Source organism: Salvia splendens, chromosome 4 (genome assembly GCF_004379255.2).
Source record: "Salvia splendens isolate huo1 chromosome 4, SspV2, whole genome shotgun sequence".
Classification (NCBI taxonomy): Eukaryota; Viridiplantae; Streptophyta; class Magnoliopsida; order Lamiales; family Lamiaceae; genus Salvia; species Salvia splendens.
Window position 1 is genome coordinate 16,384,651 of NC_056035.1, and position 25,150 is coordinate 16,409,800.

General features: G+C 38.3%; 5 protein-coding genes across 8 annotated transcripts; 2 read left to right on the plus strand and 3 right to left on the minus strand.

The window, feature by feature from the left end:
* Positions 1–1,254: 1,254 nt before the first annotated feature.
* LOC121801446 lies at positions 1,255–3,870 on the plus strand. Of its 2 annotated transcripts, none has more exons than XM_042200936.1 (4): positions 1,255–1,716; positions 1,798–1,896; positions 1,978–2,595; positions 2,668–3,870. In XM_042200936.1, the coding sequence occupies exons 1-4, from the start codon at positions 1,417–1,419 to the stop codon at positions 3,652–3,654; spliced, it is 2,004 nt and encodes a 667-aa protein (XP_042056870.1). In that variant the 5' UTR covers positions 1,255–1,416; the 3' UTR covers positions 3,655–3,870. The 2 variants fall into 2 exon arrangements, with proteins under 2 accessions (XP_042056870.1, XP_042056871.1); XM_042200937.1 differs by having other exon boundaries at positions 1,580–1,716; positions 1,809–1,896.
* A 1,563-nt stretch (positions 3,871–5,433) lies between these two features.
* LOC121800468 (glycosyltransferase BC10-like) lies at positions 5,434–6,742 on the minus strand. The gene is made up of 2 exons (XM_042200041.1): positions 6,132–6,742; positions 5,434–5,863 (listed from the first exon to the last, which is right to left on the minus strand). Exons 1-2 carry the CDS (start codon positions 6,725–6,727, stop codon positions 5,434–5,436), a joined length of 1,026 nt encoding a protein of 341 aa, XP_042055975.1. The 5' UTR covers positions 6,728–6,742.
* A 2,104-nt stretch (positions 6,743–8,846) lies between these two features.
* LOC121800727 lies at positions 8,847–9,269 on the minus strand. The gene has a single exon (XM_042200236.1). It carries the CDS (start codon positions 9,267–9,269, stop codon positions 8,847–8,849), a length of 423 nt encoding a protein of 140 aa, XP_042056170.1.
* A 7,899-nt stretch (positions 9,270–17,168) lies between these two features.
* LOC121798867 (transcription factor RF2b-like) lies at positions 17,169–21,233 on the plus strand. 3 transcript variants are annotated; one of them, XM_042198101.1, is made up of 6 exons: positions 17,169–17,234; positions 17,336–17,423; positions 18,288–18,819; positions 19,720–19,795; positions 20,229–20,355; positions 20,891–21,233. In XM_042198101.1, exons 3-6 carry the CDS (start codon positions 18,308–18,310, stop codon positions 21,028–21,030), a joined length of 855 nt encoding a protein of 284 aa, XP_042054035.1. In that variant the 5' UTR covers positions 17,169–17,234; positions 17,336–17,423; positions 18,288–18,307; the 3' UTR covers positions 21,031–21,233. The 3 variants fall into 3 exon arrangements, with proteins under 3 accessions (XP_042054035.1, XP_042054036.1, XP_042054034.1); XM_042198102.1 differs by having other exon boundaries at positions 17,183–17,423; positions 18,288–18,404; positions 18,606–18,819; XM_042198100.1 differs by having other exon boundaries at positions 17,183–17,423.
* A 68-nt stretch (positions 21,234–21,301) lies between these two features.
* LOC121798868 (vacuolar protein sorting-associated protein 60.1-like) lies at positions 21,302–24,819 on the minus strand. The gene is made up of 7 exons (XM_042198103.1): positions 24,536–24,819; positions 23,898–24,049; positions 23,552–23,645; positions 22,866–22,937; positions 22,666–22,777; positions 22,166–22,326; positions 21,302–21,684 (listed from the first exon to the last, which is right to left on the minus strand). Exons 1-7 carry the CDS (start codon positions 24,602–24,604, stop codon positions 21,631–21,633), a joined length of 714 nt encoding a protein of 237 aa, XP_042054037.1. The 5' UTR covers positions 24,605–24,819; the 3' UTR covers positions 21,302–21,630.
* Positions 24,820–25,150: the final 331 nt, after the last annotated feature.

Here is a 25,150-nt window from a genome sequence, read left to right on the forward strand (position 1 = left end):
TGAGAGTGTTCAATCAGGGTACGCAGTAGCCCGTTAAGGGGGAGGCCCTAACCCACTGGCTGCCAGAAGCCCATCTCCCAAGGCCTCACGCTTGTGCCTGAGAGATGGAAGCAACTACACGACAGCAATGAGATTTGAACCCAGGCTCATTGCAGCAAGATCTGCCCCTTCGTTGCCAAATGCGCTACGCCCCTGCAGGCATTAGTAGTCCTATTAGTGTTTAAAAAGAAATGTGAATTTGAACCGTTTATTTTTGTGGAATAGTAATACTGTATGCTAACTTTTTGGGATTTATAGTTTAATACTGAATTTATGCATAACAGATTATTTTGTACATTTATCGTCATAATATCATAATTTATGTATATCTATTTTAATATAGTATATAAAAATATTGGTAGTCATTTAAATATTAAAATTTTGGTCAAATTCTATTTAATTTAAGTAAAATATTAGTATATCAAGAATTTTAAATTTATATAAAATATATATTTTCTTTTTTTCTTATTTTAATATAACACTATTATTTGAAATTCATTATATTTGTGTTTTCATCACTTTATAGATTTATAAAATAAATAAAGGAGGTAAGAATATTGAAATAATTGTTTTCAATATATATATTATTTTTTTTATAGTTTCAGCACCGGCTTATTCAAATGTCTGGTTCCGTCCCTGGTTCCATGAAAATTAATCAATGCAATTTGCCTTATCGGATATTAATAAAAAATCAAAACCTTATATCTTAATCATTAAATCCAAGTTACAGCTGTAAGAACCTCAATTAAATTCTAAGAAAAGAAAAAACATTAATTTCACTTTTATATAAAGTTAAAATATATGAATCCAATTTTGGTCGAAATCAATTTTACTAAATATGAAAGAATATATATGAAGCTCATATAATGTAATTAGAGAAATAGATAAGTCTGCCCGCACGGGCTTAACTCAGTTGGTTCCTGGGTGGTAGATTGTCCCTAAGCAGACAGGATCGAATGCTGGCAGCCGCAGTGGGTGAGTTTCACCACTGTGGTGGCTCCTTGTGTGCTGGTTACCAGTGTAAGTTCTGGTTACCAGTGTAAGTTCCTCCCACCTAATCCGCTGAGGTACCGTGTTTGAACCCCTCCATAGCGATGTCGGGTCGGGTTATGGGGGCGCCTGGGGTGAGCGAATCACGAGCGAATCACCTTTTGTCCCTAAGAGAAATAGATAAGAAAGAATCAAATATAAATATTTGAGTTGACAACTGCAATCGTGGCCTGTATTGTGATAATTTTCCATCCATCCCATCCGAAGCTGGAAAGTGTAAACTTTCTTTCGTCACTCTGATTTTATATTTCTACGCTTTTATATATAAGCGCTGCGCAGAGCCCTTCCTTAAATTGAAAAAAACTCAACAATGGTGGTGAAGTGAAGATGATGAAGTGGAGGCCGCGGCAATCGAAGAAATTGGAGGCGAGAATCACCGTTCATCGGCTCGAAAGCGGCGGCGGCGTGAAGCGCGACGATTGCTCCGGATATTCGGTTGAGATCAAATGGAAAGGGGCTAAAGGGATCTCTCTCAGGAAGAGCGTTAGAAGGAATTTCACAAAGGAGTTGTTGCTGAACGAGCTCCGAATTGTTCCATGGGACGAAGAATTCCGATGCTTCTGCGCTTTCTCGTCTAATAAGGACGGTCTCTTTCATCCTTGGGACGTCTCCTTCACCCTTTTCAATGTCAGTCCTCTCTCTTTCTCTCTCTCTCTCTCTTTTTTTTTTGTTTTTTCCTTTTTCTGTTAATTGATGTTGACTATGCAGGGGTCGAACAGGGTAGCCTCTGCATCCTTAAATCTAGCAGATTTCGATAAACAAGGGAGACACATCGATATTCCTCTTCATATCAATGCTTCTCTTCATGTGAGCAATTTTCACCCAATTTTTACTCTTTTTTTTTTCAAGGAATATTTGGTGAATTTGGTGTTTCTTCATGTAATGCAGCTCTCAGTCGTTCTAGTTGAATTGGGAAATGTCCAAGATCAATCTGAATCAGGGCCAAAGCCCATTCTCTTGTTTCCTCGATCTCCATGCTACGGAGATATGTTTTCCACAGAGAAACAAGATCTCTCCCTCTCCCCTTTGAAGGCCAGCCCCATGAGAATCAACATCTTAAAGGGGCTCTCCTCGTTCAGGCCTAAAAGAGACGAAGGCAGAGACGGGAGGAGCTCCGACAGGAGCGACCCTCTCGACTCCGATTCAGACGGCCACGCCTCCAGTGAGGAGGATTCTTGCGGCAGGATGTCCTTCAGTTATGGGAATTTGGCTTATGCAAACCATGCCGGAGCAGCAAACACGAGCGGTGGCAGCGACGACGAGGACTGGCTGTACTACACACATCGAACCAGGCCCGCGTCGTCGTCGCCCCCCGATGATCATCATCCGATGCAGGAGCAGAGCGCCAAGCGTCGTATTCTGCCGTGGAGGAAGCGGAAGCTGAGCTTCAAGTCTCCCAAGATGAAGGGGGAGCCGTTGCTGAAGAAGTGCTATGGCGAGGAAGGAGGCGATGACATTGATTTCGATCGAAGGCAGCTTAGCTCCTCCGACGAGTCCACCTTCACGGTATGATGCTTTCGATCATTTGCCTAATGATGGTCATAAATTTGTGCTGAATTCGTGTTTACCCTTGTGCAGAAAGACGGGGAGAGCTCCAGTGCTTGCGCCTCGGCCTTTGGAGACGATGGTTTCGCGGTTGGCGCCTGGGAAGATAAGGAGATCACGAGCCGCGATGGGCACATGAAGCTGAGAACGCAAGTTTTCTTCGCTTCAATCGACCAGAGGCACGAGCGTGCAGGCGGTGAGAGTGCTTGCACGGCTCTGGTTGCTGCGATCGCGGACTGGCTGCAGTCCAACGACAATGAGATACCGATCAAGTCCCAGCTTGACAGACTCATCCTTGACGGATCACTGGAGTGGAGAAATCTCTGTGACGACGAGGCATACATGGAGCGCTTCCCGGACAAGCATTTTGATCTCGATACAGTACTGGAGGCAAAGGCCCGGCCACTTTCTGTGGTGCCAGAGAGATCATTCGTCGGATTCTTCCATCCGGAGGGATTGGATGAGAAAGGGTGTGATTTTCTCCAAGGCGCCATGTCGTTTGACAACATATGGGATGAAATCTCTGCATCTTCCTCGGAGATGCCTACCTCGGCTCGCCCTCTCGTCTACATCATCAGCTGGAACGATCACTTCTTCATATTGAAGGTCGAACGAGATGCATACTACATTATTGACACTTTGGGTGAGAGGCTCTATGAAGGCTGCAATCAGGCCTTCATCTTGAAATTTGATACAGATTCCGCGATTCATCAGCTCACCAATAAGCAGGAAGATAAATCTGAACCAGAGCAAAATGAGGATAAGGAAGGAGGCTCTTCTACTAGTAACCTTGCAGAGGGAAAGAATGTGGAAGAATGGAGCGAGGTGAGCAGGGGCAAAGAGTCGTGCAAAGAGTACATCAAGTGCTTTCTGGCTGCAATCCCGATCAGGGAGTTGCTAGTTGACCTGGAAAAGGGGCTGCTGGCATCGACGCCTCTTCATCATCGCCTGCAAATCGAGTTCCATTACACCGAACACAGAAGGAGCTTCCGGAAGATAATACTACTAAGGAAACCATAACAATGGAAGCATCAGAAACTGAAAATCTGTAGAGATTAAAACCCTTTTCCAGTTATGTCTAATTTGCATGTTTCTACGGGAGAAGGTAAAGTGTGGTAAATGTGCACTAAGCTTAGTTTTGCCTTGCCTAACCTTTGGCATACACATGAATAACCAATTTTGGAAGAAATGGAGCATATGAGTTGAATACATATATTATCCTTGTTTATATACGAAGAAAAGAATTTCATTCCTACATAAAGTAGTATTACTTGTTATTAATGCATCTGAATGAGGCCCTCAGTTTTAGGTTTTGAGCGACAGTACTAAAAAAGAATGAAAGACTGCGATTGTCAATGTCATCCTATAGTATAACCAACCCAATGACTTTAGCAAACACATGTCAGAGTTGATGAGGGATACACGTTTGATAAATTATTCATCATTTTCAAAGATAATAGCAATGCAGTTATATATCTTGTTCATGTTTTAGATTTACAATAGTCAGAAACACTCACTGAAAAGAATTTGTAAAGACATAGATCAAGAGAACACATTATCTGGTTCGAGTGCCGAAACATAACAACTTTCCACCAAAAGAAGACCCCATCAAACACAACATGCATGCTCCATAGTTTCCAGCTTGATTGTCTCTTATATCAATATAGTAGCTCAACAACAAAAAAACAAAACAGCGAATGGAACAAATTTAGGGGTAGTGAAACATAGAGAAATGCGATACACAATTATGCTTAGATGGAGGTGAAAAGAGGTCAATTATCAGGACCTTAAAGCTGTAAAGGGACGAAGCGAATGGGGAGAGATGAATTTCGAGCTAGCTCATCCGGTTTTTAATAAAATACTCCCTCAACCCCTAAAGTTAGCAAATTTTGTTTGATTGGAAGTAAAGTTAGAGACAGAAAATAAATTTTGGGAATATGATTCTTAATAATTTTATTTTTCTATATTTAAAAAATTATCAAAATTTTAATTTTATATTTAATCCAAACACTAAACTAAAAATATAGTAATAATTAAATTTTCATTAATAATATTATTAATAATAATCATACAATCATTCATTTAAATATAAGCATATAGTTTGAATAATCAGATTTCTGTTTTTGTCATATAAATAGTAAATACTCCTAGTAAATAGTAGTACTAGTATAAAAATATGGGTCACATTCTATAAACTTTTTAAAACTGTTTTCTTTATACTTTTAAAGTCATGTCAAGAAATATAAAGTCATGTCAAGTACAAATAGGATAGAATTCACTGGAAGAAAGATAACCCCTTCCTTAGGCGGTACATGATTTTATGTGACTTTATTTTGTTTATTAAGTAAAGAGAATAAAGGAAAACAGATTGAACAAAATGAAATAAAGGGTTTTTATTTCTTATAAAGTGTAATCTTGATTGATATAATAAAAAAGGAAAATTGATCTTTAATGGGACAGAGGGAGTAATAAGTCTTAAATAAAAGTAGTCACTATTAGGCTGTTCTTTTACCACTTTTATACATACAGTACCTCACTAACATCCATAAATTTCATAATCCATAACATTTCAATAAATTGACTTGGTATCTCAACAGAAGTAGGTAGGGAAAGCGATGGAATTAAAATACAGTACACAAATTAGTCAGGTCAGATGAATTAAAAAAAATCAAATTTCAATCAATACATATCTTTTTTTTGTTTTTTCTTTCTTTTTTCTTTTGGAGAGTTGAATGAGGTATAATACACATCCACATTCACCTTGGGCGAATTCCGATGCAATATGAATGTGGAAGTGAGTCAGTCGGCGAAGATGAGGTTAGCGAGACGTAGTAAGGGCTGCAAGCAATCCGGCGAGAATTTGCGGGCAAACATGAATGAATAGGTGGTGGAATTTGATTGGCGCAGCTGGTGGATGAGCAGCGGTGACACCTCCGCCGCTCTGTAGGTGTGGGGATGGCCGCCAACGCTCCCGGTCCAGTTAACCCGGGTCAGCGTATACCCGGTGCACCCATCCGGATCCTCCATCGACAGAAGCGTCGGAAAATAGTGCTCCTCCGGGTAGCACGAGTTCATATTGTAGCACGGCAGCTTAAATTTCCTCCACAGCCTCCGGTCCCTCACCACCACCTCCGCGTGCTGCCGTGTCACCGTGAAGAACTGTGACCCCGCCCGGAACCGGTTGAACGGCACCTCCGGCAGCATCACGTCTTTCCCTCGAGCCGCATACCTAATTTTTCACACATTATGTTAAACATTACAAACAACTTAATTAGGCCCCCTTCCGTTGCTCATGACTAATTTTATCTCTTATTCACATGCATTGGTAATCTATCTTGGTCTATCTTCATAATTGCCATGTAGAATGTACCTTTTCGGCTATAACTAATTTAATTCTAAACAACTTTTATTATGGCTTATCTCATACTGTATCTCATTGTTTAACAAAATTTTAAAATGATCATGTGCAAAATCCAAAAAGAAAAAAAGGAACTCACCTGTCCCATAGCTTGGGCTTGATGGATGAGACTTCGATGAAGCTGCGGTAGAGCGGGAGGGACGAGGGCAGGCGCGCGCCGGGGACAGGGTGGCGGAAGAGGAAATCGTACATGTAGGTGAAGGAGTGCAAGGGGATGCAGTGCTGAGATACAAGAGCGAAATAGGAATTGGCGGGGTCGTCGAGGAGGGCGGTGGCGAGGAGGCGGCGGGCGGCTGAGATGAGAGTCGGGGAGGCGCGCTGGGTCTTCTTGGCAGCGATGAAGCGGCCATCGAAGACGCCGCCGGGAGGGGAGACGGCGGCGGAGGGGTCGGCGTGGACGTAGATGTTGTAGAGGGCACGGCGGTGGCCGCGGAAGAAGACCTCCCAGAGCGGGGCGAAGTGGAGGTCGGTGTTGGTGAGGAAGAGGAAGGCGATCTTGGGGCTGGATTTGGATTTGGCGGAGACGGCGTCGAGGGCGGCGAGCGTGGCGCGGCGGAAGAGGGCCACGTCGTCGAGCTCGTCGGGGAGGGAGATTTGGAGGTGTTTGGGAGAAGGGATGATGAAGAGGAAGGAGAGGAAGAGGAGGAATAGCAAAAGGAATTGAGGGTTAAACATCGATTTTTTTATACTATCAAGAATCAATTGAATCTTGATTCATTCTAAGGCATGCAGAAATCTGCATGCATTGGCGAATCATCAACACACGAATCGCACAAATTAAATCCAAATTATTTACTAATATGTTTATGTTTTGTGATTTCTTTTTGAGATCTGTGGGACAGAGAAACGTGGGGGAGAGGACATACATTTTTCTTCTTCGAACAAATTCATATCTCTTTTTTTTTCTTTTCACGCCGTTTGAATGTTAATCTATACATAGGTAAATTCTACTACTAAAATAGATCTTTCCCAAAATAAAATTTTGGAGTGTAATCCTTGATTAGATACGGATACGTGGCAATGTCTTAATTCTTTTCATGTAGGGTGATTCATTCTTAATTTGTCCCTAAAGAAACCGCTTACAATTTTATGCGTCACATAATAAATCACTATTGCATTTATAATTTTAAGATTAAATAAACACATTTATAATTGATGATTAATAATCCATGCGTATTCTATAAATATAAATTCTTTCCATTTTAGTCTATTTTCCTAAATATAGAAACTTTCTTTTAAGAAATTTCTTTCTCTCTTTGCGGAGAAACTTGTGCCATTTAAGAAACATTTTCCACTAACACTTTTTCTTTCCATCTCTCTTTTACTTTCTCAATTTTGTATTAAAACATGTGTCATTTCGAAAGTTTATATTTTAAAGAAACGGATGGAATAATATATATTCTTGGATTTAAAACTATATTACTAGTTACTACGATCACCGAATAACAAATCATAATAATTGTTGATTAGAATTTGCAAAATTAGTTTTTAAAAAAAAAATTAAAAAAAACCTAAACATTCGAATAGAATTATTTAGTAACACTTATAAATAGTTTTAAAAATGAATCTATAGTTACGATCATTCAGCCCAAATGAGTTTACCAAATTAATGTAGTCTTTTGGCCCATTGAGTATTGGCAACTATATAAACACATTCAATCATGTTTTCTAAACAAAACCACTTGCCAGTTAAGTGTGAATATTTGATTCGATTTTTTGACCAAATAGAAGTATAGAACTGACCCAAAAAATCTAAAAAAAGCTAATTAATATACACAAAAAGCTTTCTATTCTAATAGGTAAATTCTGAACTATTGCTGGATAACTCGAACAGTATCGATCAAGTTATAAGTATTACTACAGAGATTTGTTTATTATTATTATTATTATTATTATTATTATTATTATTATTATTATTATTATTATTATTATTATTATTATTATTATTATTATTATTATTATTATTATTATTATTATTATTATTATTATTATTATTATTATTATTATTATTATTATTATTATTATTATTATTATTATTATTATTATTATTATTATTATTTAATGGCGATGATACAAGAAAAACAACAAGCAATAAACATTATTATCGTCTCAATTCTTACATTTTATATAGATGGTATCACTTCCCGTAAGAAGTTATACACCATAAGGCATAAGCTCATTTTCATCATACACGCTATAAATAGATTTTTCGGAAATTGGTTTGATCAGGAAACTTATGTACAAGTTTTTATAAGGCCATCCACATCCATGTCTCAGTACCGTCTCTTAATCGTCTCATCCCTTAACTATTCATAGGCTCTATTGCACTTTTTACCCCATCTCTTAACTAAGAGACAACACTTGCATCCTTACATCTCTTAACCATCTCATCTCTTAACTATTCATTCAATTTCATTTTTTATTTTTATTTCCAACAAATTCAATTAATAAAAACACACTCCATTATATAAAAGAAAATTATAATTTAAAATCCTAAAAACATAAAAAAATACATAATTAAAATCTAAAAAATAAATAAAAGGACATAATTTAAAATACTAGAAATTAAAACTCGGCCCCTCCCCCTAGCCGCCTTGTTCCCTTGCGGCCAACGTCATGTACCAGAGGAGCCCCCTGCATCGGATGTCGGGAACTCAACCTCTTGTGAGGTGTTGCCTTCCCCGCCATCACTAGGCGAGTATTGGCCACCAGCCGTATGCTTCGTGCGTTTCGAGCTTGAGCTCGTGCTGGAATCGATACCGCCAGCCCACCTATCAAGATGTTTGACCGCCTCCTAAACATCGGGAAATTTGAAATCTTTGCCGGTGTCGGATTTGAAGACTCGCAAAGCCGCTCTCAACATGTCGGATCCACTAGCTCCGCTTTGGTATTGCTCCGCTTCCCTCCTGTAGATTCCACAAAATATTTTGACATCTCTGTCGGCTCGCTCAAAATGAGCGGGAAGCATCTTCAGGTTGCGGCTGAAGGCCTCCGTCGGCTTTTTTGCGTTGTTTACATTGGTGACCTTATCCCAAAAACACTTACGGGTTTGTTGATTTCCGAGGATGGGAGACGTGTTGATCCAAGCGTCGAACAGAGTCGTCGTCTCCGCTTGTGTGTATGGATGACAGCCGCCGTCCTCACGGTCCTCCACCGCCTCCGGAGTGTGTTCTTCCTGAACATCCTCCCTAATTTGGGATAATCCCTGTGTTTGCATGTTCCTCGGACCGGGGGGACGATAGTATGTATCAACTGGAAAAGATGGTGTTTGGTACGCCGGTGTGGACGAGCCTTGGGTGCCCGGCGATGAACCGGAACCGGAAGCACCTAAAACATTGTACATGCTCCCCCAGTCGACAAACGAGTTCAAGTCGTAGCCGCCGCCCTCGCTGCCGAAGTTTCCTTCACCGGACATTTTTGCAGAAATTGGAGTGGAAAGAGATATGATAAAGTGTTTGTGGGAGTGTAGTGTTTGTGTGTGGAAAAAATAATGGGGGGTTGTGTGTGTAGTGTTATTTATAGATGAATGTGGGAAAAAAAACTGTAAAAAAAAGGCCAAAAAAGGTCAATTTTTTTTATTATTCAGATTTTTTTAAATAATTAAAAAATAGCCTAAAATCGACGCCCACTCGCACAACCGACGAGTAGGCGTCACGCCCCAACCGCTGCTCGCCACGTGGCTGACGCTCGTGGCGAGAAAGCCCGCGTCCCACCCCTTATCCCGAGCTAAGCGACGAGACGGAGCACCTGCATCGGCGTCTCGTTGCGGGCTCATCTCGCCGGAACGAGACCGAGCTCGCAGCGAGACGCCGCTGCGGATGCTCTAAGCCTCTATACTCATTCAACACTTTTGAAGCTTATAAACTACTACTCCACTACCTCGTCTTAAACGTAAATTATCAAATTAGTAGACATTATTTTTACAAAAAATCATAAGTTACGTTAATGTCTTGATCTACTACTAAGAAATTCACGAGTATTGTAGTTCCGTTACTTTTTTGTTTTTCCTGACATTCTTAAATTCTTCATCTTTCAATCCAAAAAAAGAGGAAAATGAAAATGAAAAGTTATTGTGTAAATGACAATCCACTATAAACCGGAGTAGAAATCAAATGTAATCAGATTGGGTGGAGTGTATACCGGGATAGAACTACATTTGGCTTAATTCCTAAAAAAAATTATTTGTATAATACTCTATCATTAAATTTTCAATATTTTATATGAACCTCAGCACAATTAAACTTCACGTACATCAACCAATAAAATATGTGATAATTACTATCTTAAAATTCCGAATTAAAATTGTAGAATACTATCTTAAAATTCCGAATTAAAATTATAGAATACTATCTTAAAATTCATTGAAGATAAATTTATGCATTCGACTTGAATGTATAATCATAAAAAATAGAAATAATATCCGGACATATGTGAGCAATCCACTATCAAGTTTGTTACATGACCAATAATTTCAACAAGTTGATCCAACAACTAGTGTCATTAAAATAGAATTCTTAAATAGACCAATCGTAGCAATAAATATCATTACTACTAGTATTTTATTATTTTTTGCAACTTGCATCCTATAAAGTATAAACGGAGATACGATAAAACTGGTACACCTAACCCAGAAATCGACAAAACCGATGGCGCTTTTGCTGCACTATTAATGGGGCATACTTTAGTTTTCTTATCCGAATTGAAATTATAAAGGCCCGTTTGGTAGCTATGTCATGTTTCGACTAGCCATGATAGAATTCATGATACTTATCATAGTTTTAATTAGTTAAGAAATATATTGTGTGTTTGGTAGATTAAGATAATTGTGAGTTATCTTATTTAAGTGTTTGGTTCAACAAGTTACAAATAAGGATTAAAATTATCATTGTCAAAATTATCCTCGTTAATTTTATTTAATTACTTAATAATCCTTTTGTTGCCCCGGCTCCTTTGACGTCAAGGACTGGCTCGATTCGCTCAGTTCAACAGCACAACCCTCTCTCAGAGAGCTCCTCGCCGATGATGAAGATCCTATCGATTGTGTGATCAGCAATGGGATCTTGAGCTTCGTGCTTGAAACTGCGGAGGAAGCTGGAGTTCCTGTTTTTTATATGAGGACTTTGAGTGCTTGTGCATTTTGGGTTTACTTCTGCTTGCCTCATCTCATCTAATTGCAGGAGCTTCCCTTTGATTGTAAGTTTTATGCAGTAGCGGACGCAGGATTTTTATACTGGGGGTCCAAACTCCTGTTAACAATTGTTTCATATTTTTAGTGTCAATATTGGCGGGAACAATCCCGATACGAACAATATAATACATACTATATTTTTATGAGTCTAAATAATACTCCCTCCGTCCATAGTATATGTCACACTTTCCTTTTTAGTTTTTTTTTATTCAACACTTTCCTTTTTAGTTTGTCTCACAAAAGATGTCACATTTTCTTTTTTAGAAAAAACTTTCTCACATTAATATAAATATATAATTTTCGCTCTCCATCTAATACACAAAATAACATCTCCTAAAATCTCGTGTCAATTCCTAAGTGTGACATCTACTTTGGGACGGAGGGAGTATTGAAGAATAATTTTTTAAAATAAAAACATAACTTTAAAATTAAATTTACTAATATGATACTATGATAGTATAATATCTCCGTTCCTTGCTAATTGAGACACTTCTTTTTGACACGGAGATTAAGAGCATCCACAGTGGGATGGATGTCCCGGCAGACATCCCGACGGGCTTCCCAAAAAAACCTTCTGCCACGTCATAAGGACTTCCCACAGCACTGCCACGTCATAAGGACATCACACTGCACAATGGCGGACATCCCCAAGGACATCCCGATGGACATCCACAATAATAAAATTCACAAATTCACCAAATTAAACAATTTACGGAGTTAAAATTTCGATACGAATACAGACGGAGAAAGTGCAATGATAATTTCATTAAATTAAAAAAATAAAAAAAGTGCAGTTCAAATAAAAAAAATTAAACAAATTACATTAAAAATATCAACGTGCACCCCTCCGCGTCCATAGCTCTTCAATTATATCATTCTAGAGTCGAATATGGGCTTGTCGTTGGCACATGTCGGCAAATGCACGGACCCGATTGGCCTCTTCATGGAGTATCCCCTTACGTACATTGGCGGTGGCCACGCCGTGGCTTGGACCGGCAGCATCAACATCATCACTGGCCAATCAGTCAGTGCTAGACCTTCATCTTCGACAATCATGTTGTGCATGATAATACATGCGTACATGACATCAGCGATGCTGTCAATATACCACATCCGTGATGGACCCTTCACTACCGCCCATCGAGCCTGGAACACACCAAATGCCTGCTCCACATCCTTGCACGCTGCCTCCTGACGACCCGCAAAATAGATCTTCTTTTCGTCTGTTGCGCATCTGATCGTCACAAAGACGGGCAACATAGGGTATATCCCATCCGCCAAATAATAGCCCATATTGTGCTGGTTGCCGTTGGCGACGAAACTGACGGCCGGACCAACGCTCATGCACTGCTCGTTGAAAAGGGGCGACGACTGGAGGACGTTGATGTCGTTGTTCGACTCGACTACTCCAAAATACGCATGCCAAATTCACCGCCGGTAGTCAGCTACCGCTTCAAGGACAATCGTGGGATTCTTGCTTTTGAAGCCAGTAGTGTACACCCCTTTCCAGGCGGTGGGACAGTTCTTCCACTTCCAATACATGCAATCTATGCTGCCCAACATTCCTGGAAACCCGTGCTGACTCCCGTGCAGTCTTCGTGGGTAGGCTTCCGAAGATACTCATCCTCGAATATCTCCCTAACGCCCTCACAAAAATACTCCAGGCAATCGCGGGCAGTCGTGTCACCGATATGGAGGTACTCATCAAACATGTCGGCCGCACTTCAGTATGCCAGCTGCCTGATTGAGGCAGTGCACTTCTGTATGGGCGTGTGGCCGGGTTTACCAACCGCATCCTCCCTCATCCTGAAATACTCGTATCGACGCTCTAAAGCGCCCACAATACGTAAAAATAGCGGACGTCGCATCCTAAAACGTCACCGGAACATGTTTTCCCCAAACCGCGGCTCCGGAGCGAAGTAGTCCTCCTACAACCGACGGTGTGCAATGATGTGGTCCCGAGTTACTATAGCTCAATGATGGATGGGTCGAGGTACCACCGGCTGCTGTTGCTGCTGCAAGGCCGCTTCTATCAAGCGATTTATCTTCCTGGATGTAACGGCCCGCACCTCTTCGTTAATTCGCCCGCATAAGTCATCAGCACCCCCACCACTACCACTACCACTAGCCATTTTGGATATACTAAAATAAATGTAGAGAGAGAGAAACTCGTTAAAACAAGTGGTTCGAATGAAATGAAGTTCAACGAGCCGTATATATAGAGTTTTTAAAAAAAATTAAAAAATCGGGACGTCCGTCGGGACACCGCAATGGCGGACGTCCCGACGGATGTCGTCGGAAAGCCGCGGATCTGCAGGACGTCCGCCATTGCTGATGCTCTAAGAATAGTGTGTTAAGTGAATGGTGAATAAAGTAAGAGAGAAGAAAAAAAATAAAGTAAGAAAAATGGAAATTTTTTGCTAAAAATAAAAATGACTTAATTATTTTGGAACTCTTAAAATAGAAAAATCCCTCAATTAATATGGAATTGAGGGAGTATATTTTTATGAGGCTCAATAATTAAAGTCTAGAAAAAGCACAAATATAAACCTATAACAAAAAATGAGAAAAAACTGCTTCTATGTGAAAATCAGAATACAAAATTGAAAATCTATTAAAAGCAAACATAAAGAAGTGACAATATTGAAACTCGGCGCTAGAGTTGAACTCCTGATCTTGGAGATAGAAGAGCAACATTTTAACCAATTGGGCTAGGTCGAATTTAAGTAAACCGAGTATAAATATGTTCTATATAAGAAAATCTAAAATTGTTATGTCCGCCATTGGTTTTATGGCTTAGTTTTGTTGAAAAATATATGAGGTTTTATTTTTTTTCGAATTTTCACCTTGAATCATAAATAGAGTCGCGGAAGAAATGGAGTCGCCGGAAGAAATAGAGTCGCCGGATGTTTGAGTCGCCGGAAAGAATGGAGGGAGGGAGGCAGAATGAGAGAAATGGAGTTTTGGATAGGGCTAGAAAATTTTAAATTATGGGTAAAAATGTATTTTGCAAAATTAACTAGGTATCCTTGATATGTAACATGCCAAAATGGGTGGTTATATATGTGACTGAAACATAGATTTTTTAATGGGCTTTGTGCGGGTCGAATACAGAACACGGGCTATTAAGTTTATTAACATAGCTACCAAATGCACAAATAAATCGGATTAATCCTCTTATCTAATCGTAACATAGCTACCAAATGGGGCATAAATGAAAACTAAGGGCATCCGCCAGTGGTGCGGATGTCCCGTGGACATCCCAAAAACACCTCCTGTCACGTTATAAGGACTTCCCATTGCACTGTCATGTCATAAGGACTTCCCACTGCACAGTGGCGGACATCTCCAAGGACATCCCGACGGACTTCCCACAATAATAAAAATTCACAAATTCACCAAATTAAACAATTTTCGGAATTAAAATTTCGACACAAAAATGGAGAAATTGCAACCACTTTATTTAAAAAAAAAACATACATAATTATTAAAAGTATTTATCTTCGAAAGAAAAGTATTTAGAGAGAGAGATACTGTTGGTTATTTTAGTGTAGTTGGATTAACTTGATTGATCAATATTATCATAATGAGACACCATATAAGTTTGAAAGTGCGGAGTGCACGCTTGTTTGATTTCACTGTGATTAGACGGGGGTTTGGGGGCAGCGCCCCCGAGTTGCGGGGTCCAAGGGGCGGCAGCCCCTGGCTGGGGTTGAGCTGATAGTCGAAGGACTGATTTGCAATTTTCGAAACTCCTTAAAAAACTGTTAAATTCAGTTAAGAAATGGAAGAGACGCAATGTTTCATGAAGAGACGCGATGTTTCGTTTCAGGCTGTATTTATAGAGTTTTCGAAAAAAAATCAAATAATTGGGACGTCCGTGCGGATGTCCGTGGGGTCAACGGAATGGCGGACGTCCGCAAGGTCGTCGCGACGGACGTCCTGGGAATGCCACGGAACTCCGGTGTCCGCAGCGGACGTCCGTATCCGCATCACCCTTGCACAATGGCGGACGTCCCGCGCGGACATCCGGCACGTCGGTGGAACGTCTGCCGGGACGGGCGCCATTGCGGATGCGGTAAGAGTGAATTTGAACTGAATATTTCAGTCCTTAAAAGGCCGTACAATTTGGTATCATAAAAGATTTTAATGGTGACAGCTCAAAACGAAATTATACTGAGCATCTTATTTAAGATCGTAAACTTTGCAAAAATAAGTGCAGCATTCAAGCATTTGACTTCGATGATTGACGTTAATAATCATGTAGGAATTTGAACTCTACGATGAACACTGTATTTGTTGGTTTCTTGAATGTTAATGTTGAACATTGAATTTTTTGGACCTAAAGTGTACTTCACCCAAAATTTAAATATAAACACTAAGTTGATAAAGATAAATTAATTTGATTATCACACGAGTAAAAATAAAGTTTTGATAGTAGACACAAGACAAAGAAGATCATACTACTACTATAATTTTGAGTGACAAAATTAAATTTTTGCGATGTAATCCCGAGACGCTAGCGAGGTTAAACCAACAAGAAGATTAAAATGTTAAATTCTCATGTTTTCCAAAATCTCTATTAGATGCAAACTAATCGTATTCTTCATATAGTATACTACTCCTATATGATATGCTGTATGCATTGTATTATTTTCGTTCCCTCAAATTAGTCAACTTTCATTTTCAGTAAAAAAAAATCTAATAAAATGAGTCCATTTTTCACTAACATTATTTTAATAATTTTTTCTAACTCTCTCTATGTTTACTAATTTCGTATTTAAATGTATGTTGTTCCCAAATTCTCTATTTTTAAGGAAAGGAGTCCGAATGTTAACAGTAACAAGCCTAGTTAGATGATCTCCATATGTTACTTCAAGATTGTCATTCTCTTTGCCTTCAAAAGTGTTTCGTGTGGTACCTTGCACACCATAACTTGAGTTTGGTAGAATAAGACTATTTTACGAACACTTCGTTGTCTAGAAAATTCCATTGAGGCGGGTCACTGTGGGCACATGACACCCGGGCGGTGATAAACTTAAAAATGTGAGGATTCCAGAAACCTTGACACGTTCGGGTGACTTTGGTCAATATTATTCCTTCCGTCCATGCAATATTGTCCAAGCTTGACTGAACATGAGTTTTAAGAAATGTGAAGAAAAGTGAGTTGAAAAAGTTAGTGAAATGAGGGTCCAAGCTTGTTTAAAAAAAATAATGTAGGGTGAGGTGTGTGCACTCTCATTGATCGAGAGAGGTGCCAACACGACAATCACATGTACAGAACGAGCGCGGCATGCGGCCCGATCTCCCCGCCGCAACCCTTTCCGCCCGCAAGTGGTCAAACACCTTTCTGGTGTATGAGTGATCTACTTAAGTAATTTTATTATCGTGTTAGACACATATAACAATAATAACTTAACTCATAAATTGTAAAACCTATCGATGGTTAAGTTTGACGCTAGAGGACAACCTAAAAAAATAGTTTGATACGAGTTAAGATTGATTGTTTCTAATAACAAAGTTTATTAAAATAAATTTTTGGACACAAAATTAATAATTAATTTTTTAAAAGAGCCATGTTTTTTCTTTCAAATCACTAAATTCGATTGTCTCTCTTCAGAAAAGTATTTGCAACTTTTAATGACAAAACTGACTATTTGTGTTAATTAATCTAAACTCAGTACATATTAGTCTTTAACCACCCCAGTTTTTCTAACACACAAAACCAATCTTACGAAGAAATAATTGAATTAAAATTAACCTAAACTCGAATGCAATACTACTAATGCACGATGTAATTAATTAAGGACATTTGCTGCGATTAAGGAAAAAGGAAATTCGTTAGATTTCAGCTCCAAGTTAATAGTAAATCTCCCATTTCAATCGGTTACGTTAAATAAATAGTCGCCTATTGTGTTTCAAAAATTGAGCGATGGTGACACTCAAGAATATGTATAAATATGAGCTGTTCACAACCCCAAACCCTCCTTCTCCGTACATTACGTCGCTTCTCTATAATAATGCCGCTTTTTAATCTTGCTAGCTTAATCGCAAATTTTCTTAATTGTGTCAAAATTTACTCAATCTTTCTGCAGATAAGCTACTGACTGCACCACTCCAAGAACACGTTATTTTCCTTTCTTGTGATCAACAAGTTTTCTAAAGCCTGGAAATTGATAAAAGGTGCGCAAGATTTCGCCTTTTGTTTAGTAGTTTATGTGAATATATGCATTACCGTCGAAATGCTGCATTGAGGTTTCTTTCTATATTTTGTGCTCCTGTTTCATTGCTTCCGTATTTTAAAATTTTTGTTCTGTAATGAATTTTGTTACTTGTGCTGTATTTCAATTATGTTGAAAAGTGACGTTTATTTGAGGAGAAATATGTTTAAAATCTGTACTTAAGTTAAGTTGTAGTCTTTTGGTGTTATGGATTTGTTGAGTTTTAATCGATTGATGCCATCTTTGGGGTAATTCCTGATCTGAAATTCAAAATGTTGACAAGAAGAAATTGTGGGGATGGATTGATTGTTGATAAAAAAAATTACAAGTACAGATTAATCAAGATTCCTACTCTGTTCCATGTTTTATCTCACATATCCCTAGTGAGATTATGGAACTGAATGACTGTTTAATTGTTTATGAAGATGATCTACTACTTGATTAGTTGATTTATTTTCCATTTGTGGCGGTTTTACTTCATAATTCAGAATATACCTTATTCAGTTAGGCGCTCGCCGTGTCGTTAGTAGTTTCTTTCTTACACGTGTTTCATTAAGGAAAAGACCTTAATTTTGTGTTTCTTGCATGCCTCTCTATATATAGTCCTTGACTGAAAGTTCACGAAGACTATAGTTTTCCGATGTTAGAAGATCCTGATCTATCTTTTGCTCAATGCCATCTTGTGTCTTTAGTCTGCTTAACTTTTCTGTTTACACAATTGGCTAATATCAATCACATGCTGTCTACTGTCTATACAATGTTTATCATGTTCTTGATGTTTTAGGGCTAGAGAAACTCACTTTAGGATATAAATCATGATGTGCAGAAAATAAACACAACGCCGTTATGTCAAGGCACACTCAGCTCCCTCCTCGCTGCCCTCTCCAGAAGAAAACTGTAGCACCCGAAGTTAATGCATCCGTTTCCCTGTTCTCGGGAAAAGGTATTGAGTTTCATTCCAAGCAAAACGAACAGTACAAAACCACCTCCGAGAGCCTTATACTCGAGGATCAACCACCTTGGCTGAACGACCTGATAAGTGATTTAGATTTAGATTTGAACACTGATAGTTCATTACCAGATCTAGATCAACTTAATGAGAAGGAAATTACGGAGGAGTCTGATGGACCTAATGATGAATTAGGTTCGTCTTGCACGTACGGCCCTAATTCACCTCGGAAGAGAAACATGTTAGGCTTCCCTGAAAATGAGATCGCATCAACACTTTCCGAATATGCTGTGCAAAATTCTCTGCAGCATTTTGATGGATATAATTCTGTCTCTGGAGTGCAGTCGAACTCATATAGAGATGCACGTGCTTCAGCTGATGAGATCAGTTCCGAAATGAAACAAATGAGGTGGTAGTAGACCCTACTTTCAAACATTTTTTTAAACGTAATTTCTTTTGTCTTATTTGTTGCTTAACGTATTATAACTGTTTGTCTTATTTGTTGCTTAATGTATTATAACTGTTTCGATATAGTTACTAATAACGGCTAGATTTAACATTATTTCGTAGATTTATTAATTTGAAGATGTCAAAGTTTTTTTATTTTTTTCACACTATAATTAAACTTATTCGTATATTTGCTGCAACTTTTGCCAGCATCATGAAAGTTGAAATACCTTGTATTTCTAGAAAGGATAACAACTTTACCAAAGGTCTCATAATTATGGCTGTTACTGCTTTATCAAGTATCAAGTATCAAGTATTTAATGTAGTATCAAATAATCCTTTTTACAGTGGTTTAGACCAAGTCTAGCGGTTGGGGTGGGGGGGGGGGTCTAACCAACCAAGTCAAGAAAATCATTGAACGTCTGTTGTTACATTCGGAAATCTTTGGCAATAATTTTATTGGGGAATACATATAGTACTGTATTTGATTTTACTTTGGAGATTGGAAATAATTTTGAAGTAGTATTGAGCAAAATCTGGATTTTTCCATGTACTGTTGCATCTGGTGAACAATTCAAGGATGGGGTGAAGTAGGTCGTAAGTGTAATCACTTGAAAGATCTTGAGTGGCTATCATGGCCAGTTTTTTGTTCAAATTGCTGAAACTACATAGAGATTCTGTATGCTAGTACTAGCATTTATTTTTAATTTCCATCTTATTGTTAAATATTACTCCTATATCTTCTCTTATTCCATTTAATATGTGTTGGTGTAATTTTCACAAAAAAAAAAATCAAAGGTGCGAACATTTTCTTTATATGCAAGCCTTTTCCTTGTGATATACATTGTCATTTTATATGCAGTCGCCCTGGGCAGAGGTCTAGAGCTCGAAAACTTCAGTATATTTCTGAGCTGGAAGGGTCTGCTAATGCTCTTCAGGTATGGACTCACCAAGAGGATTTTTTTCCTAGCTAAGCATAGAATAATCTATGTGCAATGTTTTGTTACAGAGGCCTAATTGGCTTAATGCATATACCTTATGACATAGAATCGAGACACATATTTTAAATAATTGTTAAAATATTTCAAATAATTTTGTATATCTTGTGATACTACATTTACTTTATGATGTCTACAAAGGTACTTAATTTGAAACAGTACTATCACGATATCTAGCTGGGGTATTATAACCAGTAATTCCCCGATGGCTGTATGCATATTTTGAAACCGGTAGTTTTTACCAGTGGCTATATGCATATTTTGTTATAACTGTATGTGTCCATATTTGTCTATATGTAGCTTTACTTCTAGCGGCTTGTAAGTATTTTCTTGCTCTTTTTTCTGCGATTTGAATCTCGGATTCATGTTTCAGAATATTGGGTCCCAGCTGGCTGTCAGAGTTGCTTCCCTTATCCAGCAGCATGCTGTTTTGTCCTTGGAGAATGCCTCATTGAAGCAGCAACTTTTAAGAGTGAATCAGAAGAAATTCATCGTAGATAGTAAGTAAATTATACTAATGATTTCCAAGATTTACATAATATCTAGATAAAATATGTATTTCGTTCCGTTGCAGCTATTATATTTCGATGAAAAGACACCTATTACACCCTTCAAATTACTGCTGAAAACCTATTATGTGTCTGTGCTTTGCCAATCATCATAATTTGATCTAAGACTCTTACTTTTCTAAGCTCCAGTGAAAATCTTAAGCGCATTAAATTAGATATATTATCACATTCGCGTGCAGGAAATGGTGGTGTCATGTTTTTATTTGAGGTATATACTATTTATTCATTGCAAACCACAAGGTTAAGAGATTTGTTAGTGATATACACCAAATACTTGGACTAGTTTGGAAGTTTTGGTTTAAGATGCAATGAATAAGATTTTGTTGATATATGCCGTGTGGTTTCCTGCTGTGCTTGGCTATCATTTCAGTTAAATACATATGCTCGTATCTTCATTTCCGTTGGCTGTGAGCTTATCTAAGCTAGATATATTGCCTCAACAACTTTGTATTTCTGGTTTGTGCAGATGAATACGAGACCCTAAAGATAGAATTAGAGAGGCTGAGGGCCGTTTCCACCGCTACCAACAAGTTCCACAGCAGGTCACGCGCAGTTGATAGCGCCATCTGGGACATGTTAGATATGCAAAAACTTAATCTAAACTAAAGAAACGACGACATCCTCACGAGCGAAGCTCTCCAGTTTGGTTTTGAACTCTGCAGCAGCTGAGATGACATCTACGGTTTTAGGTAGGACTAGCTTTGATGGTTAGCAAAGAATATCGACTCTAATGGACTCAATATGTGTACCCTTCTCACTTTAGTTATTGTTTACTTTTATCATCATAATATCCATAAGTTATCTTTTAATTTGATGAATCTATTAAATTATTTTCCTAAAAAAGTTCAAAATTGACTATCCTTAAAAGAATAGGAGGTGTCGGGTAAATAGATCGTGTGTTCACTTAACTTTCCAAAGACATGCTTACAGGAACAGGAATAGTTACGGGCTATTTGAGAATTAAAACAAGTAGACTGTTGAACGAAGCCCGTAACCAACAAGAGAATCTATACAAAAATCCAACTTTGGGTTCGGGTTTGGGTTCAGGCACCACAAGGAGGATAAAGAATCACATGGCTATCGACATCATATGCACCCAACGTTCAACTACTTTTTACCCAGTCAGAGATACAAGAAGACACCACAGACTAATAGTGTATTCTTTACAATAAACTTTTGGTCCATGAATTGCACCGTTACTCCCTCTTAACCTCGGAGAGTAGCTCGAGGAACTGCTGGCAAACCTAGTTCATCCTCACCCTGTCAACATCAAATCATTTTATCAGATATAGTTAGCCAGAACAAGCACCGCAAATACATGAATAGTAATAAATCCAATGGGGAAGCTGTAATTTTCACCATAGTCCAAAATACTAATCTATGGTTGAGCAGTCAGTTTCATTAGCAAGATTAAATGCAGATAGCTGCATATGCAAACAAACATACAATATGCCCTAATTGGGAGTGAAAACCCACAAAACGATCAAGCTCAAGATTCTGCAATTGTTCATGAAGAGCATTTTGCAAACCTACTTTCCACACATAACACATAATTTTTTAACTTTCCTCATCTAACTAGATAAATGGGACACATCTCAATCAAATAGTTAACATACTCAGTTCATAGAAAGGAAACTACGACAGCCAAGAAGACAGATCAAGTTTTAGTGTTCCAGTCAAAAGATAGGATATAAAATTATATACAGCCTTTACACTATATGTCCTAGAAGAAGTAAATTACCTGCATATTTGCTCTGCCTGCTGGATTTGCAGCATGCCCACTTGGTGCTGATGGCAAGTTCAGTTCTGAATCAAGATCAGAATCCTTATCAGGCTGAAGATAAGAAGGTACTCCATCACTCTCAGTTTCAAATCCCATGTCTGCTTCGAGCGCATCAAGCTCTGTGTCATGAGATAAAAGAGTCTCAACAGAGTAGTATATGGAACTACTAAAAAAATAGTAAAAAAATTCCATAGTAGCCAAACCAAAGTGTAGCATGAACATTCAAGAATAAAAGTAAGAAAGTTAGTTCCTATGCTGGCAAAACATTATTTTGACTAGTAAACAACTTATTTAGTAACAGAAAGTATGCATTAGCTTCCGTGATACAATACACACTAGGAGCAGGCTTCTACCAGTATTTCTCAGCACCAGGAAATGTGATAAAAAAAACTCTTTACTCTTAATATCAGGAGGAAGTTGGACAAATGTAGTTGGTTTTAAGTGAATCTAATTATTACCACCCATTAGATCGTCCTCATCGATATCATCAGGTACATTATAGCTTCTACCCAGAGACTCTTGGATTTCATTGCTCACATCCATAAGATCCATCATCTCATCTTGTAAGTTCTGTATACATAAAATCCACTGATTAATTTAAGATCATCATCAACATATATACATAGGCAAAAAAGTGTCAAGAGTTAAAGAAACAAACATCTATGTCTTGGATTTTCACAGTCTTCATCATTCCCTTGAGATCTTTGTTTGCTGACTTCAAAGCTGACATCTGCAATGAATGTGAAAAAATTACACAGGCCAACTCAATCTATGTGCAGTTCCTTAATGAGACAACCAGATAGAAATGTACAATAGATGGGCAGCGAAGAAGCATATCAAACTTAAGCCGACATATAGAGCTCTACGCAAGTATCAGGGCATAAATTAGCCACAAGACATCACACATCAGAAATAGGCACTAGGTTTCATGATCTCATCTGTATTAGCCTATTATACAATATACATAGTGTAAAAACATTTGAAATTTCTTGATGGGGCCAATACCAATTAGGCACATTTTAAATTTAATCTTATTGTGATGAACATAAATAGAAGCAAATCTCATTCACATGCATGTTAGTGGAAATCTCAAAGTGCACATCATATTTGACAACAATATGAAACACTATCAGAATTATAAATTTCTAGTTTACAAGAATCTCCAAAGTGCAGCCTACAAAATAATAACGAGTCAAAAATCCCACAATCATGCAAGAAATCATCAATATATAAAATCAAGGTACCCCTAAGATGCTCTCATCTATGTCCAGTCAAATAATCAAAACAAAAGGAGATGGCGAGTTCGTGACAAGAAACTGAGAAAGCAGCATCTAAAGCACGTACTGTTTGTTGAGCATCTTTGATTCCTTCAGCAGCAAATGAAACTTGATCAAGGTTGAATGTCTGATTGTATAGCATATCACGCTGACCTTCATACCTGCTCAATTTGAGAAAAGATGCTCATGGTAACATTCCAACCCTTGAATACATCAAAACTAAACTTGTAAAACCTCGACACCCCCCCCCCCCAAGTTAATATGCAAAAAAGAACTCCATGACTCAGAGGGTTGGCACGTAAAAAAACCACTCATGCGGCCACCACCATGGGGAAACATAATAAAAATTTACCAAGATTTCCATGCAGTACCAACTTGAATTAAGATTCAAGCACAACACTGATGCAACTTACATCTTTTTTTGCTTGAGAACCCTCATGGCTCTAGCCTTAACAGCTTCTTGTGCTGGACCTGGTCGCGTCTTCTTAATCTGCTCTTTATATCTCACTAATTCAGCATCAAGTTTTTGTATCTTTTCATCAACATTTTCACCTCTTTTATTTATCTGAAAAAAAAGTGTAAATTTTGCATCCAGTTTAACAACTCAAATGATGTACATAAAAGTGACAAGGACAGCAAGAGGCCTCTAAAATACACATATATAAGAAACAAAAAAAAAACAAAATGAAGAACATAAAGGTATTAACAACCTACAAGTGGTCACATTCTCAGAGATTCAGCAAAGATGATCTAGATTATAGGAAGTGAAGGGCACGGGAACAAACCAGACCAAAACCGATTATCGGAGATGCCAAATCAGCAAACAACATAACTCATTTCACTTCTATTTATGCCGAATGAGGCAGAGTTCAATCTATTGCAAACCTGGATGATACCCAAACCTGTGGTAGTTGTTTATTCCACCTATACCTAACATCTGAACCCCCTCCCATCCCTAATCACAATCTATATCTGTCTCTCCAGCATATGCAACATTTCTAATCCAATGACACAAAAACAAAATGTATATTGAATCAGTAGAATTCCAAACCCGGTCAGATGCATCTTGAACGGAGGGCGGCGGTTCCTTATCCTTCTTCACTCCAAACACCCTCCTCATGGTGCTGATTTATTATGTGATTGCAATTTGCGAGGATGAGACTTAGGGTTCCAAAATTGATCTAAAAGTAAAATGTATGTGACGTGTAGATGAAATTTACAACAAACAATATAGTTGAAATTGAGAAGGAAGGAAGAATGAAGGTTGAGGAAGTAAAAGGGAGAAATTTAAAATCAACGTATTTGCAGCGAAGTTTCCAGGTGAATACAGGAATTTTATCGAGAAACTCCATGGAAGGCCGTGCAGTGCATGTGATCAGCACAAGGTGGGTGGGTCCCCCAACGTGTTTCAATCAATTTTGGACAAGTCTGATTTACTTGGCCCATACTTCTTGTTGGGCTTCGTCTTTTATAGAAGCCTATTTAAAAGGCCTGGCCCATTAACAGTTAACTCCCGCCGTTGGTCTTATCTCTACACACGCCTATCTGTATTTTATTATCAATACAACATTTTTAATAGGAAAACAAACGCTAAAATTACAATTTCCGATTAAATTATGCCTCGTCTTACATTTTATTAAATTTTGAATGAGAAAATAAGAAATTG

What these genes read in the sequence shown, in the direction of transcription:
- LOC121801446 (XM_042200936.1), top strand. Translation starts at nt 1,417, where the DNA reads ATGATGAAGTGGAGGCCGCGGCAATCGAAGAAATTGGAGGCGAGAATC. An exon ending in TCTCCTTCACCCTTTTCAAT is followed by an intron (nt 1,717 to 1,797) that starts GTCAGTCCTCTC and finishes TTGACTATGCAG; the next exon opens with GGGTCGAACAGGGTAGCCTC. An exon ending in CCGACGAGTCCACCTTCACG is followed by an intron (nt 2,596 to 2,667) that starts GTATGATGCTTT and finishes ACCCTTGTGCAG; the next exon opens with AAAGACGGGGAGAGCTCCAG.
- LOC121800468 (XM_042200041.1), bottom strand. Translation starts at nt 6,727, where the DNA reads ATGTTTAACCCTCAATTCCTTTTGCTATTCCTCCTCTTCCTCTCCTTC. An exon ending in AAGCCCAAGCTATGGGACAG is followed by an intron (nt 5,864 to 6,131) that starts GTGAGTTCCTTT and finishes GTGAAAAATTAG; the next exon opens with GTATGCGGCTCGAGGGAAAG.
- LOC121800727 (XM_042200236.1), bottom strand. Translation starts at nt 9,269, where the DNA reads ATGCAAACACAGGGATTATCCCAAATTAGGGAGGATGTTCAGGAAGAA.
- LOC121798867 (XM_042198101.1), top strand. Translation starts at nt 18,308, where the DNA reads ATGTCAAGGCACACTCAGCTCCCTCCTCGCTGCCCTCTCCAGAAGAAA. An exon ending in TCCGAAATGAAACAAATGAG is followed by an intron (nt 18,820 to 19,719) that starts GTGGTAGTAGAC and finishes TTTTATATGCAG; the next exon opens with TCGCCCTGGGCAGAGGTCTA. An exon ending in GAAGAAATTCATCGTAGATA is followed by an intron (nt 20,356 to 20,890) that starts GTAAGTAAATTA and finishes TGGTTTGTGCAG; the next exon opens with ATGAATACGAGACCCTAAAG.
- LOC121798868 (XM_042198103.1), bottom strand. Translation starts at nt 24,604, where the DNA reads ATGAGGAGGGTGTTTGGAGTGAAGAAGGATAAGGAACCGCCGCCCTCC. An exon ending in TGAAAATCCAAGACATAGAT is followed by an intron (nt 22,778 to 22,865) that starts GTTTGTTTCTTT and finishes TTATGTATACAG; the next exon opens with AACTTACAAGATGAGATGAT. An exon ending in TGAGGACGATCTAATGGGTG is followed by an intron (nt 22,327 to 22,665) that starts GTAATAATTAGA and finishes CTCATGACACAG; the next exon opens with AGCTTGATGCGCTCGAAGCA.